Source organism: Ascaphus truei, chromosome 9, assembly GCF_040206685.1.
Source record: "Ascaphus truei isolate aAscTru1 chromosome 9, aAscTru1.hap1, whole genome shotgun sequence".
NCBI classification, from domain to species: Eukaryota; Metazoa; Chordata; class Amphibia; order Anura; family Ascaphidae; genus Ascaphus; species Ascaphus truei.
The window spans coordinates 49,322,578-49,343,862 of NC_134491.1; the positions used below are offsets into that span (position 1 = coordinate 49,322,578).

Here is a 21,285-nt window from a genome sequence, read left to right on the forward strand (position 1 = left end):
TGCAAATGGAATATTTCAGATTAAAAGTGAGAATCTGCTTCCAACCGGCTTTGCCTTTCGCTAAAAGGGTTATTGGCCCTTTCAAACTTTATAGATTTTCTATTGCTTCTTTCTGGGAAATGACCCTAGTTTACTTCCCCAGCGGAATTTCAAAAATCCTACCGGGAAATATGCTTATAGGTACTTTCAAAAGAAGGCAATTTTCTGAGCTGGCAGTGTCATTTTGGACTGTAATGTGTCAAATCCAATTGCATTATTCATGTCACGCCCCCCCCCCCCCCCCGCGCCACGGGCTCGGGCTGCAGCTGAAGGAGGGAGCTGCTGCGGGCTGCCCTACTCACACGCTGACACTCAGGCACACACACACACGCAGGCACTCACATACACAAACACACATACACACACACAGACAGGCACTCACGCTGATTTCCCTCCACTCTCTCCTCCCCGCTCCCCGAAGCCTCCCCTCCTCATTGGCTCACAGCCACACCACGTGACGCGTCGACGCTTGGGATTACAATTCTCTTGAATCCCCTAGTGGCTGACGCGTCACAGCGTGTAGTGAGCTGTGCCGTGAGGGGGGACCGGCTCGGGAGGATTCCCCTGCTGGTGGGGAAAGCTTGTGCAGCCGCCCGCGCCGCGGGTCCCAGGCCTAAGTCTGCAGTAATCGTGCCACAGGAGGTGCTACCCATGCAAATAAACATTTACATTTTAAAAAAAATCAGTGGATTGCTTTTTTTTCGCGTCAAGCTCCTTAAAAGTACATATAATGCACCTTTTTATTTTTAATCCCGTTTTCTTTACAATGTTTAAAGACAGGAAATATCGATATTCCAATTGTGTTTCTTGTGACAATCCATTAGCCATTTTGTTCCATAATGGACTCACAACATGTATGGGCTCATGGCAGAAAGACAACACATCACTCAAGAGCAGGAAAAAGCCATTGGAAATGATAACATTCATTCAGTTTTCCATTGCGGATTGATTCAATAATCGTATTCCCAAGTATCACCGAGATTCCAATCAGTTCCTCCTAGCGGAAATAAACAAAAACTTATTCTGATAGTATGTGTTTTTTTTTTTTTTTTTTTTTTTAAATCCATCATTTGTCGAACTCCAACACACTATATTAAATATAGGGGGGGAAAAAATAAATATAAATATATATATATATTTTTTCCCCTGGTTGGAGTCCGGCATGCCCCATATTTATAAGAATAATCTCTAGAAGAACTACTGGGGTGGCTCGTTCAGCGTTTTGAGCTGAGAGTTTTGTATTCCATTTCCTATATACACTTGGTTATCACTCAGTTTTATATTGCCACCTGTTTCACGTTCACATTAATTTGCACTTGTATGATGTGATTATCACTTTGCTTCCATACACTCACATAGCCTGTAAGCAATGTGGCAGTAAGGTGTAATAATCTTGTGTCAGAGCCCTTCTTGGGTGTAATGCAGAGGTATAATCTCCGGGCAGGAAAGATTGAGACCGATAGTGTAGATCATGAATACTTTATATACTCTAATGGAATATAAAAATGTGCCAAACATTAAAGCATATAAAAATTAGGGAACAGGATAAACAAGCAGGTTTCAGACAGTTTGCGCATTTCTTGTCTGCGGTTCTCCGTTTCGTAACGACCACGCGTTTCGCTAGGGGCTTCAGCAGGAGTCATGCAGTAGCTCGTGCCACTCATACACTCCAGTTATAGGAAAATATTTAGACTGTGGTATTAAATACAGTAATAACACAAATACACAATTTTACATATCTTAAAAACAAGGGTATACAGAAAAAAATATGACATGAACATCTATTTAAGCGGCTCAAGTCCTTTTCCTGCCTTTCTCCAGTTTCTCAGAATGTGAAGGGTTAATTCTGCACGTGCTCTGTCTTTGTAAAGACTGCTGTTACCCGTGTGTAGCTGGGGTCCTGGTCTTTCAAGGACTGTGTTCCCTGCCGTGCAGGAAATCTATTTGTTCTGGTATTCAGAAGACAAGCTAGATACGCAGCACCTTCCACCTATGCAGTGTGTTATTTACGGTTATCTCTGGCTAAATAACCTCCAGTTTGTTGAATCCTTGTGTTCGGTCTGGTGATTCTACAATCCATGGTAGTCGGGTCAACACTCATGACCACATAGAATTAAATAATATCGGTCTAGGAGGTAGACAGCACACAGCCACAGAAATTCCGGCAAACAAACAGTATAGAGAAGTTGTTTGATTACTCAATTTATTCCTATAAAAATAAAAACATGCATCACAATACAAGCTGTTTGCAGATACATAAGCCTTTCCAATGGAAAAAAAAAGAAAAATATATATATATATATCTCAAGCTTTTGTTTTAGATATAACCATGCATCTTTACAAAAACAATGGCGCCCTAATTTTACAAGACTGATCCCAAATGACTTCCTCCATAAAATCATTGTTTGATTCACATGGCTCTAGGACAACCCGTAGCATTTAGAACTTTAGCAAAAACAGCCACAGGCGATTATATTGAAGAAAAGCCATCAACCCCCCATACTGCAGTATAACGTTAAAAAAGGTCCCAGCTAAATGTACAAGAGGGGGTCGGGAAGAACGCAAGAAGATATTTAGAAAAGTAAATGTGCATCTTTTTGCTTATATCTTGGTACATAATGGGTATTTATGTTTTCCTAAATGTATACACAATAATATACATCGGTGTACTTACCCCCTCCCTTCTTTTTGTTTTTTTTTGGGGGTGGTATATGGAGGGATCTTGCCCCTGAAGGTAAGCATCTTGAGATTACATAGAATTGCTTTTTTTGAACGCACCACAATTTTGAACTAGTCACATATAAGAGACCAAGTGAACTTCTCTTCACAACATTAAATGAATATATAACTGTAACCAATGTATAAGCCACACTGTCAATTCTTTATTTCACACTACAAAAACACTGTGCAGACTAATACCAATACAAAGATGAATATATCATTAAACGGTATAATTTCCCCATGATGCGCAAACCTTTTTGCCTGCACACAATTACGAAATTGAGGCACTATTACCTTCACATGATCTTACCCACAGAAGCAGAGCAGAGGGGTGACCATATTTTGTAACAGATCCTCAATTAGGCCGTCTTGTGAACTCAGCCAGAACACCCCCAAAATGTTACAAATGTTTGACAGCATATGGAAATATTCATGCGTGAAAATTAAAAACAGTAAATCCAAATAAAAACAGCTACACGCAAAATGATCACTTTAACCTTCACGAGGACATGGTGGCGCTCAGCTGATTCTTCCAGGTCCCGGGACCCCAATTGCCTGTAAAATTGATGTAACTTTCTGAAGTTTATTATTTTTTTTTTTGATAAACTAGAAATATGGCCACGAGGGCATCACCAATCGAAAGCAGCGGCATGTCACCATGAGGTTGAGCGTTTGTATTGGCCACCAGACATGGCTGTCCCTGGTGACCTTGTTCTCCAAGCACTTATTTTGCCCCTGTAAATTCTACATTCAGTTGACCGGCAGGTCCTTGCAGAGAACTGTAATGTTGCAGCACGCCACTGGACCCCCTTGAGCCAGTATGGTGAAGTAAACCTTCCCTGCCCAGGTCACCACCTCCCCCCCCAAAAAATGAATCTGATTTAACAAGGATGGGTATTACACAGAAGATATTAAAATTCTAAGTTTCCCCATACTGCCGAGTTTTGATATCTGGAAGCCAGTTGCTCCAGAACAAGATTTGTGGCTCTTTGCATTAGTGGACTGCCTCTTCCACAATGCATCCACTGGCACTAGAACAGCAACCGTGCCATGAGATAAAAGGCAATCACTACGTTTCACTTCTCCAATGGTGAAAACACAATCAAATCATTGGTTGAGGCAACCGCGCCAAACCTCAAGTCTTTCAGGGCCCCAGGGTGCACCTCGTTCTGTGGACAGAGGATGTTATACTTTCAGTTACAGACGCATGATAACAAATGGGGTTGGGCGATATTACTAAATATCATAACAGAATCTCCTGCTGTGCCGATATGGGAGATGACCTGTTATCGCGATATTACGGGATGCCAGTGCTCAGTGGTGCAGATCCCCTCCTGAATTTTGACTTAGAGGGAGAAGGAGCAACGGGCAGCATGAGGGCGCAAAAAGAGCAAGGCAGAAACTCCTCTCCTCACTTTCCTTTTGTAAGCCTGCCATTGCCCCACACTCCCCTGGGGCACTTAAGAATTGCCCCCCCCCCCCCCACACGCCCAGACCCTTAACCCTTTCCTCGCTTTCCCCCATGGGATCCTTAACCTCTGCCTCTTTCCCCTGAGACCCCTAATCCCACCCATCATGCCTATACTTCACCATTTCTCACCTACACGTCAGTTCCTAGACACAGTATTATACATATAATTATTATTATTAATAACCACATGTTCTTGTACAGCGCTGCTAGTTTTACGTAGCGCTTTACAGAGACATTTTCAAGACACAGGTCCCTGTGGAGCTTACAATTTATCTTTTTGGAGCCTGAGGCACAGAGAGAAAAGGACTTGCCCAAGGAGCCGACACCAGGTTCCCCTGCTTCAAACTCTCAATGCCAGTCAGCGTTTTTACTCACTGTGCCACTCCCACTAAGCAGCTAAAACCTTGTACACTAGGACTTCCTGGTCTTTCAAATAAAGGACGCTGGCCCGGTACGGATACAAGCGCAGAATGGGGGGCCGACATTGCCAAGACGTCTTCAAAAACATTGGTTCTGCGTTCAACATTTCAGACTGCCATGGAGAGTCAGAGTAAAGGAGTCAAGCAAAGACAAGAAGTAGAATCTACTCTAAGGCTCAGGAAAAAAGGGGGGCAGGTTTGTCTAGTCTGTTGCCAGCTTATGAACCAGAACATAGATATATTTCCTGTTAACACAATAAGCTTTCGGAAAACAAATGGTTGACGTACCAGATGTGAAGGTGTGTTGCATCCCAAGAAGTCAAGTGGATCACTGGCAGTCTTGGCTTCTAGAAATACAACAATGAAGTTAGAACAGAGCAAGACATTACCCAGTAGCAAAGAAACTCATGTACTTCCATGTTCCATGTTTTTTATTAAAAGATGACAAGCAGCACCTTCCACACAATTTTTTGGTATTCCAGAGACTCAAATGCTGAAACAAGCCATAAAATCACCACATTCAGCAAATAAGATTAAAAATGTACAATGTCAGTATTAAAATGGAAACAAACCTGCATCAGCGGGTATTGTAGAGTTTATGACCAAAGCAGAGTCGATTTTAAGCGAGTGCACAGCTTTCTCTGGGCTGCACATAAAAACATCATCCACAACTGGAGCAGTTAAAAGATCTTCATCCATGGACAAGTCTTCTGACTGTGACTGTCCAACGCCTGAACTGAAGCGCTCGGTCACAGCTACATATTTTCCAAAGTCGCTTACATTGAATGCCTAAGGGGGAAAAAATAAATCAATTACAGTTAATTATTTTAAAACATTTTGGCAAAGAGGTTTTCTACCACATCGAAATTCTAAGGACTCACATTGACAACCTCCCCATTGTCTGCATCTGGAACCATCGGACAGGTTTCTGTGTTACACACACTGAGGGGAGGGGGGAAAGAAAGCAGGTTATATATAGTGCATGATAATGTTTCAAAAAGCACTAAACAAAAAACACATTGTATTACAGCTCACTACATCACCAGGATAAACTATAGTTAGCTCCACTTTCCTCTAAACTTGCATGTTTACAAAAGGGAGCATGTCATGGCATTCAGCTGGGTTACTGAAAGGTGCTCAGCAGGTACTGGACAGTTCTAGTTATAATGGCAAACTGAACAAATGTGCTACAATAAAGGACCCAGGTGGGTGTTTCCCAAAATATTTTACCAACACAATGCTAGCCTAAAGCTACTGTAGGTAGAACCGTTTCAATACCATACGACAGAGCAGTTTCCCTGGCAGCTATAAACGTGCACTTACAATGCCCAACATGGCTAGCAATGAAACATTTAAATCCATGGACCGCATAATAGGTTAAAATATACACGTGTGATAATTACCCTTCTTCCTTCGTGGTGTCAAAGAGCACTTTCCTAACAGGGGACTTCACATCATTGGAGGTGCTTGGGGCCTGCAAGCTTTCCACCGCGTCAGCCAAGTCATTAGGGCAGGGATTCTCAGAATGCTGCAGAGCTTTAGTGGTGGATGTTTGAGAAAAGCCACGACTTGCTCGTACACCTGGAAACAGAAGCAGCATGATGTGATGTAAAAAAAGAAAGTAGTTCATGGAAGACCATAATGCTCCAAAGCACAAGTTGTATCGCTTTGCCAACATGGAGGGGGAGGAGAAAATAAATAATAAACAAATCTAGAAAGGCAACAGGAAGTATTAAAGCTTGTGGTCACATTGCATACTCGAGTTGCATTGAAGCAAGTGAGGAAATGACAGAAAACGAGTTAAAAAGGGATATGGTTGCATGAGAACCAGTGTTGGTTACTAAACTTTACCTTTTGCAGGGCTCTCAATACGAAAGAATCCTGCATCGAATAAGACAGTCTCCACTTGCATGGGCAGTTCTGGGGCAGAAACTTCTACCCCAGGCTCGCATTTATTTTTCAGGGCCAATTTGATAGCCGCAAGACGATTTCGAGCGGCTGCCCTTCCCTCGTCCCCCTGGCTCGGCTTAGATATTGCAGCTGGGACAGTTTTTCTCTTTAAAAAGAAATAAAGACATCAAGTGTTGAAGTCTAAAGTAATTTACTGACCCCAGATGCCGTACAGTCAAATTTCTCGGGCAGGATAGACACGTCACCAAACTATTGGTCAGGTTTGAAATCCAGTTGACATGAAGGGCGGTCTAGATTCATGGTCATTGAGGTTTACCGTATAACTACGAGACATTTAAAGTAAATAAACAAACTTTCTGAATAGATTAGTTGTATATAATGCAAGTACTACTCACCCGTACAACTTTCTTGGTCTGGGCACTACTTTGTTGCCATGATTTCTCCTCCAGCTTTCCAAGACCAGCAAACTTCTTATTCACATCCTCAATCTGAGCAAATAGAAACCAAAACGGTGGCATAAACAAAGGCAGGCTTCCGGCCTTCAGAGTACAACATTGCTACTTTCAAGCCGTAGCAACAATGGTTTCCTCTTTATTGCATCTGAACTGTGGAGTAATTCAACATTGACGATTCATAGGCACCTGACCTCAGAGTTCCCAAAACATTAGTGATTTCGGTCGATGTAGGACTTCTGTCCATACAGACACAGATGTGGGGTCACCAACAGAATCCCAATGTCATTTTCCCATTACGTTGCAGCTTTCCATTGGCTGCTGGAGCAAGGATTTCCCTGCAGCCCGTGTCCACCCGAGAAAACGCCTGCCTGATGGATAAACCTTGTTCTAGGTCAGGAACAGAAGGGGCCCCGGGAGGTCAAGGGATTGCAGATAAGGTGGGGGCAGGGGGAGGGAAAGGAAGAGAAGTGTGTGCGTCTTTCTGGCAATTTATTTCATTCAATGAATCCATGTGCTAGATTCAGAAATACGTATCTGCCAGTACATACCTGAAAATAGATCATATCCCAAAAGCCATCGAGATCTGTGCACGTGGTCTCCTTTTCACCGCGCTTAAATTCACAGTTATCCACAAGACCTTCAAACTGTTTAAACCGGTCATTTATAAGAAGCCTTGTCTGACCGACAGTAGTGCGTATCAGGTCCTTGGCTAGAAATAAAAACAAAAACTGGTGGGATCTAAAAACTAGGATGCTACCTGCAAACTGAACACATAACAAAATGAATAAAAGAGGCTGGGCTGTGGAAACAAGACACTCCCAGAGCCATCGCAAACTGGTAACCAAGTCAAGCTTTGCAATGCAAATATTTAATGTCGCACCCTTATATGTAGACTTTGTACATGGCTAACCTTAGCTTAATTATAAAGCTATAGATGCTCTATTGCAGCTGTATGGAATAGGCCAGAGATCCCGAATGTCAGAGCAGTTAAAACGTAGTTTGGTGCAGTCTATGGGAAGGATCACAGCTTTTCTGAGAGAAAACACAGATCCATGGCTGACCGCAGAGAGAGGGGAGGCTGGAACCGAATATAGATCGGATGCTGGGTATGTTATTACAAAGTGGGCCACAGCAGTGCAGGTTCTGACCTTTCATGTATTGGGAAAAGGTTTAGAGTAGTTGCAGGTGGGCTAATGGGTCCAGAATTAACCAGGTTTCCCCTTCCATGAAGGGTCCCCCCCACCCCAATATGGTTTTAGTTCTTAATGTCAAAATGATCATAGTTCCCCATGTTAATCTCTAAATAAAACAAAAAATGTTGGGGGAAAAAATAAATAAAACACAACACTACATGTCTTACCCTCCTCGGGAATATCCAGTTGAATTTTCACATCCCAGTGATTACACAGCACCGACAGCCTCTTAATCTCCCACTTCAGAACATCCCTGCAATAGGTTTGCAACATGTTAGGAAACATTCCCTTTACTAAATGTTACTTTTATGTCTGAAGCATTTCTTCCCTTTGCGTTATTTATATCTTATTATTTATATGATTGTAACTATTACTGCTGTTAAGCGCGATGTACATTAATGGCGCTATATAAATAAAGACATTCACTCATATGCAAGTCTCACATTTGTGACAAAATGCCCAAAGTAAGAACAGATTGAACATTTATTCAGAACTACAAAAATGTTTGTTCACATAACTAGGATGTTTAACATGTGAAAGCAGCAGTTACCTCTGCGCTCACCCCCCCCCCCCTTCACCCCCCACATATAGCAAGAGGGTCTCCAGAGCTGAACTTCGTTGTCAGCTCCAGCAGTCCCATCCTGTCAGAGATACCACATTGTTACATTTGTTAACCAAACCGTTTGTAGGGCCCCAATAACGGCAGCTATCCAAAGATGCATTGAATGATGGTGCATGTTCTTTGTGATGGGTTTCTGTATTCAATGAACACCTTTTCTATGCATTGCAGGCACTATGGACAGGTGTTTGAGCAGCAAGTTTCACCGCACTAACCTGAAATAAGGCACATCATGGTCGGGTCCCTCTGGTGTCACAGACTTATTTTCTCTCTGTGTCATTTCTGCACTTGGGACAAGCGGAGGAACAGTTGAAGGTACGACATCTGATGCAACGGGATTCACTGCAGTCATGCATTCGTCTGGGGCGAGAGAGGGAAAGAGCAAGGGTGAGAAGAGAAAGAATTCGCACAGAAGAAAAGAAAAAAGGTAAAGGGAATCAATTTTTTTTGTTTTTTGTTAAATGGCCGTTCAACACGGCAGCTTTAGCTCCAGGAAGTACCTTTTTGAGTGGCTAAAGTAATAGCCGTTTTTAATTCACAGGCGTCTGGATTATTATTTTGCTCAATGATGAGCATTTGGTCCAACTCCTTTTCCTCGGTGTCCGGCTTTAGAGATGCTGATGAATGAGTCCTACAAAAACAAAGCGCGTAACAAAGAAAGAAAAAAACGAAACAAGTTCAGTTTCTCCTTTGGTGTGAGGGGAAGAGACAGAGAGAGATAAGTGCCTGAGCAGAGAATGCTTATATGACTGAACGCAGGCTTACCTATCCAGTTTCATAGGGCTCCAGGTAAAGCAAGGACTCAGAAATGCATTTGCCCCGCGAGGGGTCATAGGCTGGAAGTTGAAGGCAGGCAAGCCATCCATGGGTTGGAACACAAAGTTCTGAGGAGCAAAGGAGATTTTCCTTTCCCTTACTGGGGCGTTAACCGGTTTCACGATTTCCAAAGCCGTATCTTTTAGGGGAACTTCTGGTTCTTTCAGTTCTAAACTGCACTGGTCAACGATTTGCTGCTTGTGAAAGAAAAACATGAAATGGATCTTGGAGTTAGCTTTTGTTTTTTTTGTTTTTAATCCAATGAAGGACGACAATTTATATTCATGGACAAACCTCTGACAAATGAAATTGTAATAGAAAGAACTTGGAATGTGACATTTTACAAAAACAGGGGCAGGAAAGAGGGACACCAATATTTAAGAAGTAACAAACCGAATCCCTAGTTCAAGAACAAAATACCAAGATAAATATAGCCCAAGGGTTCTGAGCCAGCCCCCCACAATTATCAGGATACCCCCCACTGCCGCACAGGCGGCTCAGTATGACTGGAGTGGAGAATCCCCGATATAGCCCAAACATTCACATTTCTTCAGAACCATCTTAAAATGAACAAATAAAAAGTAGACGTACCTCTATAATCTTGTTCTTCGCAGTCTCCTCTGCCTTGTTTTTCTTGGTAACCGCTACAGAGAGAGGGACAACTGCAAGGAACAAAGAACAAACAAAAAAGTAGTAAGATGGGTTACACTTTACTAAAAGCACCGATCCCTCTGCCGCAAGAGCCGGAGCGCCTGCCGGTAAACAAACATTCATGGTTAAAGACAGAAGGATGCACAATGTAAATGTTACCGTCCCTATGTCACGGGGGACAGGTATTTACACCTTTAAAACCGGGATCATATCGTAGCGCAAAGCCAACAAGTAAAATAAATTGTAATTTATTCCATAGAAACAGGCAAACACATTAAATTACAATAGACAGAAACAGATACAGCATACCCCGGTTTAAGGACACTCGCGAGTAAGTACATATCGCCCAATAGGCAAACGGCAGCTCACGCATGCGCCTGTCAGCAAGTCCTGAACAGCAATACCGGCTCCCTACCTGTACCGAAGCTGTGTGCAAGCGGGGAGACTATAGAGCCTGTTACACATGTGTTATTTACATCAGTTATGCACGTATATGACGATTGCAGTACAGTACATGCATCGATAAGTGGGAAAAGGTAGTGCTTCACTTTAAGTACATTTTCGCTTTACATACATGCTCCGGTCCCATTGCGTATGTTAATGTGGGGTATGCCTGTACACTTACTGCGGGTCTGGGGTTGACAAACTGACTTTCCTGGTTGAAATAAAGTCTTTAAATAGTCCGCTGGTTCACCAGGACTTAGCCCAAAAGGTTATGGAGCCCAAATCGGCATGAGTCCCCAGCAGCTCCCACACTTCTCAATCCAAATGGTACTGAAAGTGTGACTTAGAAGCTTCTCTGCTTAAAGTCCTGTAGCTGTTTCCTTGCAATCTCAGCTAGGAGTCTTTGGGTCCGGTCCGACCCGTTCTTGCCCTTATGGCAAATTGGACTTCTGGAAACACTTGGCACAAAACATTGAAATCACTGGGAAAAAAACCTCTTATGAATTTCTGGAGAATCTACTAAATCTGAGCTATGTCAGAGTTTTTAAAACCTCTGGTATTCATTCCCAGAAACCCTGCAACCCAATCAAAAAACCTTAGCAATTTCCCTAGCAACCAATCTGAGGCCACTAGACGGGGTTTCCCAAACACCTGCGTTTTCCCAGGGGCAGGCAACATTTTCTCTGCAGCTTTGCACCCCACGGTGCGAGGCTCCACTCTGCCTAGGCTGACCCTTTGAGCCGAGGATGTGGGTGCTCCACTTAGCCCTTCCTTGCTAACAAATGGTTCACACCTCTAGGATAAGTGTCACCTTGATCTAGGACCAAGGGTTAGCCTTCCCGGCACCAAGCTTAGTCACCAGCTGGGTTTTCCGGAATCCATGACTTAGAAAGCCCTCAGTACATATACAGGTTATCAATATCTATACACATAAAACTATACCCGTCTAATAAAAGATATGGTGTCCTTTTTCTGTGCTAAAAGTTATGGGTTGTTATTCTGGTGTCAGGGATGGAGCGAGTGTGTATATTCCCTACAATCACGAGCCTCATTTCGGGCAGACGTGAGAAAATAACTTTTAAAACCTGCTCAGCTTTATGATCTAGCTGGAGCAGCCCCTGAACCCCTATACTCGGCTCAGGGTACCTGGGCATGTATGTGGGTACCTCTGCTATACTGGGGAGTCCCTGCTATACTAAGGACTCCGTGTAGAGCTGCAGATATAGTTTAACCCCTTCATACCCATTTACCTTGTCTGGAAGACGCTGCCGCAGGGATCTTGGCGGTGAGTCGCAAGAACGCTTTTCATGGTAGAATTTTGACTGGAGCACTGCGCTTCAATGTAGCCGGGAATCTAACCTGAATCCCGGGTACATTTTTGGGGTCTCCAGTAACTTTGGAAGCCCACTAAATAGACGCAATCTGAAAGAAGTTTCTCCGTCAAACCTACCCTGAAACTCCGAGCCCAGAAATCTCCTGGTCCCAGCACCCCAGGAAAGGCAACACACAGAAATCTTTAATGTGGCATAATTTGCACACTGTCTCAGTAATGCATTTAGGACATCTGGGTCCAAGAGCTGACACTCTAGGACACCAACACACGGATCAGGGGTAACCAAGTTGGCTTGACCTTGATTGATGAGCCTGATTAACCCCTTCACCGTCACACCCTACTTCTAGCTGAACAAACTAATGCAGAGATTAATACTGTTGTACTTACCGGCAGTACTCTTTGTGGGTACCTTCGCTGCTGTAGCCACAGTTGCTCTTGTAGTTCTTAAAGGTGGAACGGCTGAGAAACCAATAAAAAGGGGGGGAGAAATGAGGTCACTGCTTTGCACTACAGAAGTTGCGTTGTGCGACTTACCGGGGGTACTACGCATTGCAGGTCACACATACAAACTTTTTCAAAAGGTTAGTACCAAGACCACAGCTATATCCCTGTAATCTAGTGAGACATTTCACAAAATCATTGGTGGTAAAACAGGGGGATGATTTTCCCAGGCACAGAGTGGTCGTTTTGCAAAGTGTAAATACCTCGATTCGCTTTTTCGTTCTTCTTTACAGTCGAACTCTGCCCGCGTCCTTTTGGGATGGCTCGTTCAGCTGTCACATGACTGCGGTTCTGCATGCCTGCCTGCAAAAGTGAACGGAAACGTTGCATTTTCGATCAGCATACTTCTGCGGGGTTCAACTTTTACAGCACAGTAAAAAAAATTAAAATGAGGAGTCATAACGTTGAATTAAACAGACTAAGAAGCCACCTAGAGAGAAATTGAAGACAGACCGTGACGCGCTGCGATCTGGCTGTCAGTTTGGTTGTAGGTTCTGCTTTGGCCATGGATCTGGTGATTCTGGTTACAGCAGGTGGAGCAGGCTGAAAATAAAAACCACAGCGCATGAACAGAATGTGCCAAGCAAAGAAGGCGCCTTTCGCATAAAATGAAGTGTCACTGGTGCTGGTAGTTTTTTTTAAAATTCTGTTATGAATGATAATCCTAAGGCTGTAATAAAATTGCAGTGAACAAAAACATTAAAATAGTTTGGAATCACTACAATTTTAGAAGGCGGGGGAATGCAGTTTGCATTTTACAGCAGTCTGATCAACTGTGCATCTCCAGACAGTATAAATAAGATAGTTGCCATGCATGGTAGTAAAAGATATCTCAATTTGATGGTTCCAGGTAGGAGGTATCGTCTAACAATAAGCCTTATTATATAGCTTTTATTATAAGTTCAAAAGGAGCACTGGAGCATATATAATCTATGCACCAAGCATTAGTTTGCGTGATTTTTCCCTGTGTCCCCAATACCTCGGTGCTCCAGAGTTCACCTGGGACTATAAATACAATCTAGGTATACAAAGAATTCCTACTTAGATTGTAGCAATATTAATACCTTTTCGTCTTGTTTAACTTTAATACTCGTAATCAGAGGGAAAGCCACGTCAGGCTTGTACAGGCCACACTTAAAAATCCCACGCTTGGCTTTTTCACGCTGTTCTTTTAATTTTCGAAGTTGTTTTTCTTCTTTGAATCGCTGCAGTCTAAGTAAATGTTCTGCCGCCGCAGTTACTTCTACAGCAAGGGGAAAAATACAACAACAAATGTGTTACCATCATGCAGACTTCGGAGGGTTCATATTCATTGCGGACGCGATGTGCAGGAATGTCTTATGGCGTCGCACAGCTAGGCGAGCAGCAGAATTGTAGACGATAAACCTCTTAAGGAGGTGCAAGGTTTATGTGAGCAAATACAAAAGAACATTGTAACTGCTTGCAAGACGTTTCAAGCTATATTTATCAAGTACTGCAAGGCCACATTTTACCAAGTAAAAAAGGTCTTCCAGCGACAGGTCATCTTATAGCTGATTCAAGTAAATGGGCAGCAAGAAGTCCGAGGCCGCGCTTATAGTGCCGTCGCTGGAAAAATCAAATTGAAGTGACTTCCAGCAATCACAACCAAGTCGTAAGCGCACAATACGTTTTGACGTGACGTTGCAGTCGCCGGCACTATAAGCGCAGCCCAACACAGCAATGCTTTGTAAATATGCTCCTTAATCATAGAAAACAGTCTGTGGGTCTGTCTATAGCGCAGACTTCCAGCACGAGCACAAAAGTGATAGATTGAAAGAAGCAATATAGAAAACGTATAAATTCTGTCGGTGGCCAAATTGCTGATCGATCCGTTCTCCAATGATCGATCGGCGAAGATTCGGCTCGGAGGTTCACTAGATGGCTGTCAGTGCAGCAGAAGAGGACCAAAGATGCAAAGTTCTGTGGGGAAGATCATGGGATCACTAGGTGCACTGCTAGAGAGAATGCGGGGCTCAAAAAGGGGTGTGCCAGAGCGTTTCAAAAGAGGAAGGGGATGTGACTTTGTAAATGATTGTTATAGAACCAAAAAGAATACAATAATACTAATATACTTGTTACATTATAATACATAAAAAATGTTTTAAAAAATGCTACAAGTATTTTCTCTCAGTACAGAACTGAATTATTATAAAACACGTAGGATATTGCTTGAACTACAGCTTTAATGGCCAAACAATATTCTTGTCATTCGGTATATATATATATATATATATATATATATATATATATATATATATATATATATATATATATATATATATATATATATATATATATATATATATATATATATATATATATATATATATATATATATATATATATATATATATATATATATATATATATATATATATAACAGAAGATTCGATGTTAAAGAATCATACTGCTGCACATCCAGGAATGTGGTATAAAATGATTTAATGCAGCAAATGGGCCCAAGGATGCTACATTGGTGAAAGCAGCCCAAAATGTTAAACCAGAATAAGCCTACACAGGCACAACAACAGCATGGAGGGAGATACTGAGCTCGTGGGTCAGCACTTCTCACAGCCCGATCATTCAATAAACTACTTAGAAATCCAAATCCTCAACAGAATGTTTAAAAGCCCTCAAGAACAGACATTTTTTTTTCTTCTTTTTTTAACTCAAAATAATCAGGCAGGAAAAAATTAAATGGATATATGTGAAGCTGGGATCGGTTTCAACCCCACATTATATAATATGTTAAACTTGTGGAATCTTTTGTAAATCTGTATTGCTGACCTGAGGAAGAGCGACAACTGCAAAAGCTTGTCCTACAATATCAATTGTTAGTCCGAATAAATAAATAATAAATAAATAAAAGTGTATCACCTAATAATGAAGTACTGTACTCATTTATTCTGCACTATCCTAACTGGACTAACACGGCTATTTCTATTTAATGCAGAAGAAAAATACACATTTCCTTGCTGTCCTGCATACCTTTACAACTGGTTTGCATGTATATATAAAATTGTATTTATATAGCACCAGTATACGCAGCACATCACAAGGTCAAAACTGCCACCACGAGATACACAATTGGCACATGCAAGAACCAGAACTTACTGGGTTTACTGTCATGTCCTTTTGGGAGGGACAGTTCCTCCACCTCCTCCAGCTGTGTAAGGTCATTCTCCTTCACTGTTGAGATATTAACATCAGCCAACGCAAGGCCCCGGCTTTTCCTAAACTCCTTGTGTCTGTTCTCCTTCTGACTCAAAGATTTACGCCGGGCAACTTTTGCTCGTAGGTTTTCCGTGCTCAGATCCTTTTTATATAGTCTGGTAAACTGCGATCTGACCTCCATTTTCTGCTGTATCTGTTCAGGGATTCAAAAGAATATATACTTTCTAATATAAAACATTTTATACTCAATCATACAATGAGCGTTAACGGTTATCGGGATGGACAACTACATTTAATTTACAAAAATAGTGGTTTGAAAGTCTAGTTTTTTCCCCATTCGGACACCACAGAACAAGGTCTACCCATCACTGAAAACCATTGTATCAGCGACTGACACTTTATCTTCCAGTTCATCAGTCCATGTGTTGATGGGTTGGCATTACACATACAATTAGCATACATCAATTGTGTATAGATGTAGTTACATTGTAGATAAAGACTGAACAAAAGCACATAGGTTGTACTATGCAACATGTAAATCATCCGAGACTCATGCTATATTTAAATACTTGGCGTATTCTCTTGGGCGCAGGTAGTGGATCTGGGTAATAAGCGGAACCAGGAAAAGAACATTATAGTGTAAAACGGTAAAATTAAATGTCACAACGCTTCGGTAGGACCCATGAAGTTTACACTCACGCTTTCGCTATCTTGAGCTTTGTGCATGAACCGCAAACAATGCGGAATTAAATGGTCACTCAGCTGTGTCCTTGCTTCAGGTCTGCATGTCAGGGAGACAAAATACAGAACAAAGCACATCAAGCAGTCTGTTTGTTTACCTATATACTTTTGGCTCCAATAACACTGGGGATACTTTAATCATGGACAATACCCATAAAGCACTCCCCTACAGGGAGATTATCAGTAACACTCAGACTTCATACCGTCAATACCCTTGGCTTTACTGCTAACCTTGAGGGCATGCCATTCAGGGGGAAAATACCCTCAGAGTAACAGCATACAGAGGAATTATCATCAACACCTATATGCTTTGAACCAAGACACTGGAAATGTGAGTACCCACTTTTTTTTATTAATACTCTATTTCCACTTATGATCAGACTGCGTGATGTGATGTGTTCCGTTTGTCTCCCTTCCTGACATGCAGACCTGAAGAAAGGACACAGCTGAGTGACCATTTAATTCCGCATCATAGGTCCTACCAATGACTTGTGCCATTTATTGTGAATGTATTGCATGTTCTTTTTCTGCATATTACCCGGATGCACTACCTGCTACGTATTGCATGTTCTTTTTCTGCATATTACCCGGATGCACTACCTGCTACCAAGAGAACCTACGTCAAGTATTTGTCTATATATGGTTGTTGGAGAGAAATCCCTTTTTTTAGGCTGCAGGACATTTAAAAATCAAGAGACTTTTTACGATTTTGGGATATTTAAGCACTTTATTTTGTGTTTATCTCTAATTATTGTAGAGGCACAGATAGATAGCATACAGAAATGTATGCTCTTTCACTTCATCCTAGATTTATATTCATGCAGAGATAGGCAAGCATATATTTTTTTTAAATGAAATATATAATCTATAATCTATGACGTCCTATAAGGGGATTTGCTTCCTTCCTGGCTCCAGCAATGAGAGGGCTCCCCATGAGTGAGTTGGTACCCATGCCACGCATACCATTGGGTATGGCAGAAATACAGAAACAAAATATTATATAGTGTTTGTAAGAGGGGTGACAGCAAAAACTTCCAAAGCGCAAACTCTCCTCATTAGGTAGGACACACACACACACAATTAAACAAGTGAATACATTTCTTAAATGTTCACTCACATGGTGGAGGTGAAATTCAAAGATATTGAATTTAGAAACGTCAGGTGGTATCTGATCTGCGTGGTGGGTTGAGAGATCAGGAACTCCAAGGTGATACAATAAGAGAAAATATAGTACAGGACAGTTTTTATAATTATAAACAAGGAGAGCAGTGAGCCCATACAAACTCACATGCGCCACGATAAAAGTGTTTTGACCACTCTGGGTCTACCATGCCGGCATCCAGCTAGCACACAGCTGGAGAATAGTGGCTGGTAAACCTCGGCTGTCCTTGGTCTTGCGGAAAGTCACACTTCCGGGTTATGGCCTCACTGCTCATCTTGTTTATAACTATATATATAAAAAAAAAAAACACACCTGTTCTGTACTATATATATTTTCTTTTATTGTATGACCTTGAGGAGTTCTTGATCTCTCAACCCACCACGCAGATCAGATACAATCTGACAACATTTCTAAAATTCAAGATCATTGAATTTATATACTGTGATAGAGAAGGATCCCCTTTTGCGGCACATTAACACCCAATAAATTAAAAGTAAATTTTATTATAATTAATTAAAATATAGGTGTTAAGGGATTGCGGACGAAACAAACAAACGAATAAACATGAAAATAACAAAATCGGAGAGGCTTCGCAAGGGTGAAGAGGTAACTGGACAACACTGGGTAAAATAAAACAATGTATCTATTACCCACACTAAGGTTATTGTGTTGAGACTCCTTATATCTTAAAACTGGTGTAATGTACCCTAAATAATGATGTATCTATGCAGTGATGTCTGGACTCTAGACTGTACAAGTACTAGACTTACTATGGAGGTATACGCTCTCTTAAGAAACTCTTGATGCCAATAAATAATGTCACTGTGTAACAGACTGTCTGGTTCTTAATGATGAGATAGTGGAATATCCCTAAAGACAGTAATGTAGGATGAAAACCAAGTGAAAATCCTGTAGGTAGGTTGAAACTAGCAACCCAGATGAGTGGGTGGGTATAGTAGACCCTCCACCACTGAGTAAAATATAGTTATTTGCTAAGTTGAGTAGTACTAGGAGAAACACTTCTTGCAAAGTTTAGAAGTGTTAAGTCCAGTACTCAGCTCAGTGGCTGTATACAAAAGAAAGCATGTGAGATCATAGCTATATCAATGTATCTTTAATTCATGCAGCGTATATGTCAGAGCGTTCTTGCTGTCCACAACCAGTGTCTCCGAAACGCTGACAGGTAGGACGCCCTTGCCTCTCCGAATTAGCAGACGTTGCTGGTTAGCCGACGTCACACGTACCCGACATACGTTTCACCAAAAGGCTTCATCGGGGCGGTTAACAAAGTGGTTTCCATATAAATTTATACCCCATGGAATATCAGGTAATGGGACAAAGAAGGCTTCCTATTGGTGCGTTCCAGTGTAATAATTGCAGTAGCACGTCATCGTTACACCCCTGCTCTTCTGATGGGGTGTTTCGCAGGGGTGTGTTAACATTCATAGAACTGAAAAGACGTAGTCCCACCCCCAGTCTCCTAATAGGATGTTGAACGGGGGCTAGTCAGCCCACGGAACCCGTAAAAAATTGCTCAACACACGCAAGTCACGCCCCCTGTTCTCTAATTGGGTGAGTAGCGAGCCCAGAGTGTATACATCAGCATGTATGACAGACATCCTGTTTATATGTATTAATGCATGATCTCCTGGTTAAATGTGCATTAAATAAACTCTTAGATGGTGTTCCTTAACTACAAACGATGCGCAGTACATGTAAGTTGCCATAATCCATTGCCTAAAGTTCCACACCAAGTATGTATATAGTGGTTACTATGGCAGCGCTAATAATAAAATTGACCTAAGAGAGTGTAACGGTACCCCCCCTATCATGTGATAGGATGTATAATGGGGGCACGTTGATCCGTGAAGCCAGCCATTGACTAGTAAATACATGAGTCACCGCCCCTTATATAGTGGTGTTGCGCTGGCTTATTAAAATAGCAATGGATAATATGTGAATAGAAGATCTTGTTTGACAAGCAGCTAAATCTATACAGAAACCTTATCTCCTGCCTATGCATCCATTAGGAGACGTCCGTCTTATTGGTTAATGTATATCCTAAATGAGGACAAACACTTAGTTGTTTAACTTTAGTAACGTGGTTATATAGAAGGCATATTATGGCTGCTATGACCATACTATTGGTACCCTATGACCGGTCAATGAGGACTTGGGTTTTGGCAGGTATTGACAGGTCATAGGGTACCAATAGTACGGTCATAGCAGCCATAATATGCATTCTATATAACCACGTTACTAAAGTAAACAACTAAGTGTTTGTCCTCATTTAGGATATACATTAACCAAAGTGACAAACATCTCCTAATGGATCCATTACATTAAGAAATGTATTCACTCAACACTATATTCATTTGCTTAATGATTTTTTATATATCTTAGCTATTAGGAGAGTTTGCACTTAAGTTTTTGCTGTGATTCTAATTAAGGGTGTTGAGGAACACCCTTTTACCAGCTGCACCTCTCCCCATATGGTGATTATCACCAACTCTTTATTTAATATTGTTCATTGTATTATTAATCACTCACTTAAGCATTTAAGTTTGTGCTTTCTTGCTGAATTTGTAAGAGGGGTATCTGATTGCAATAGATTTGTAGATAAACAACTTGTGGGTCAATAAAAGGGCGCATACCACCCTCTCCCTCCTTTGTTTCTATATTGATTCAGAGGAATGTATGTATGTACACAAAATATAACAGAATATTCAATGTTAAAGAATCATACTGCTGCACATCCAGGAATGTGGTATTAAATGATTCAATGCAGCAAATGTGCCCAAGGATGCTACATTGGTGAACCAGGCCAAAACGTTAAACCAGAATAAGCCTACACAATCACACAACATTGAAGGAAGATACTGAGCTCGTGGGTCAGCACTTCTCACAGCCCGATCATTCAATAAACTATTTAAAAATTCAAATCCTCAACAGAATGTTTAAAAGTATTAAAGAATGGACATTTTTATTTGTTTTAACTCAGTGATCATGCTGGCAATTTTAATGTTTTTTATTTTTAGAAGTGTTAGATGTGAAGCTGGGATCGGTTTAAACCACACCTTATAACACACCCCTCCACCAGTACTGGCAGTGTGAGGCCCCCACTGTGAGCGGGTGGCATATCTCAGCTCCCTGTGTGATTGTAATACCGGAACTCGTGCAAATAAACAATGACACAAAACGTAGCGCCGCGTGTCACACAGGCCCCAGCAGCGCTGCGGTTGCGCTCTCGCCGCCACTTACCTGCGCTCTTTATTCTCCCCACACCCGTAAAACCCGACCACAAGCCCGCTCCGCGCGCACGTTCAAATCGCCGGAAACTCGCGCCTATTGGATACCACCCAGCTCGCTGATTGGCTGAATCCCTTCAACCAATCGCTGACGGTATGCAATCCAAGCATGCGCGGTGCGGCTACACGACGTCAACCGCACAAACTGGGCGCGCGAAGCATGGCCTTGGCTGCGCATGCGCATGATCCTGTGCCGCCCATAAACATGGCCGCTGCCAGTAGCAAAATTACTGACATTCGGGTTTCTGGACCCAAAGTGGCATTCTCATGGGAAAAACATTGACTTTCATGAGCGGGCAGGCAATC

General features: G+C 41.9%; 1 protein-coding gene across 5 annotated transcripts; it reads right to left on the reverse strand.

Annotated features, from left to right (window-relative positions):
• Window positions 1-267: 267 nt before the first annotated feature.
• Window positions 268-21,047, reverse strand: DLGAP5 (DLG associated protein 5). 5 transcript variants are annotated; one of them, XM_075614746.1, is made up of 20 exons: window positions 20,933-21,006; window positions 16,468-16,549; window positions 15,709-15,961; window positions 13,638-13,816; window positions 13,027-13,116; window positions 12,777-12,876; window positions 12,460-12,531; window positions 10,236-10,306; window positions 9,594-9,841; window positions 9,329-9,459; window positions 9,044-9,188; window positions 8,377-8,462; window positions 7,565-7,725; window positions 6,957-7,049; window positions 6,502-6,706; window positions 6,054-6,231; window positions 5,532-5,592; window positions 5,223-5,439; window positions 4,939-4,997; window positions 268-2,248 (listed from the first exon to the last, which is right to left on the reverse strand). In XM_075614746.1, exons 2-20 carry the CDS (start codon window positions 16,492-16,494, stop codon window positions 2,243-2,245), a joined length of 2,382 nt encoding a protein of 793 aa, XP_075470861.1. In that variant the 5' UTR covers window positions 16,495-16,549; window positions 20,933-21,006; the 3' UTR covers window positions 268-2,242. The 5 variants fall into 5 exon arrangements, with proteins under 5 accessions (XP_075470861.1, XP_075470856.1, XP_075470857.1 ...); XM_075614741.1 differs by lacking the exon at window positions 268-2,248 and adding an exon at window positions 2,900-3,929; XM_075614742.1 differs by lacking the exon at window positions 268-2,248 and adding an exon at window positions 2,900-3,929 and having other exon boundaries at window positions 9,594-9,838; window positions 20,933-21,005.
• Between the last annotated feature and the right edge of the window lie 238 nt (window positions 21,048-21,285).

Excerpts from the sequence above, each read along its gene's own strand:
- DLGAP5 (XM_075614741.1), bottom strand. The coding sequence starts at position 16,494 with ATGCACAAAGCTCAAGATAGCGAAAGC. Across the intron at positions 13,117-13,637 it reads AAGTTAAACAAGACGAAAAG|CCTGCTCCACCTGCTGTAAC; the intron begins GTATTAATATTG and ends TTTTATTTTCAG. Across the intron at positions 6,707-6,956 it reads AGACCAAGAAAGTTGTACGG|AGAAAAACTGTCCCAGCTGC; the intron begins GTGAGTAGTACT and ends TTCTTTTTAAAG.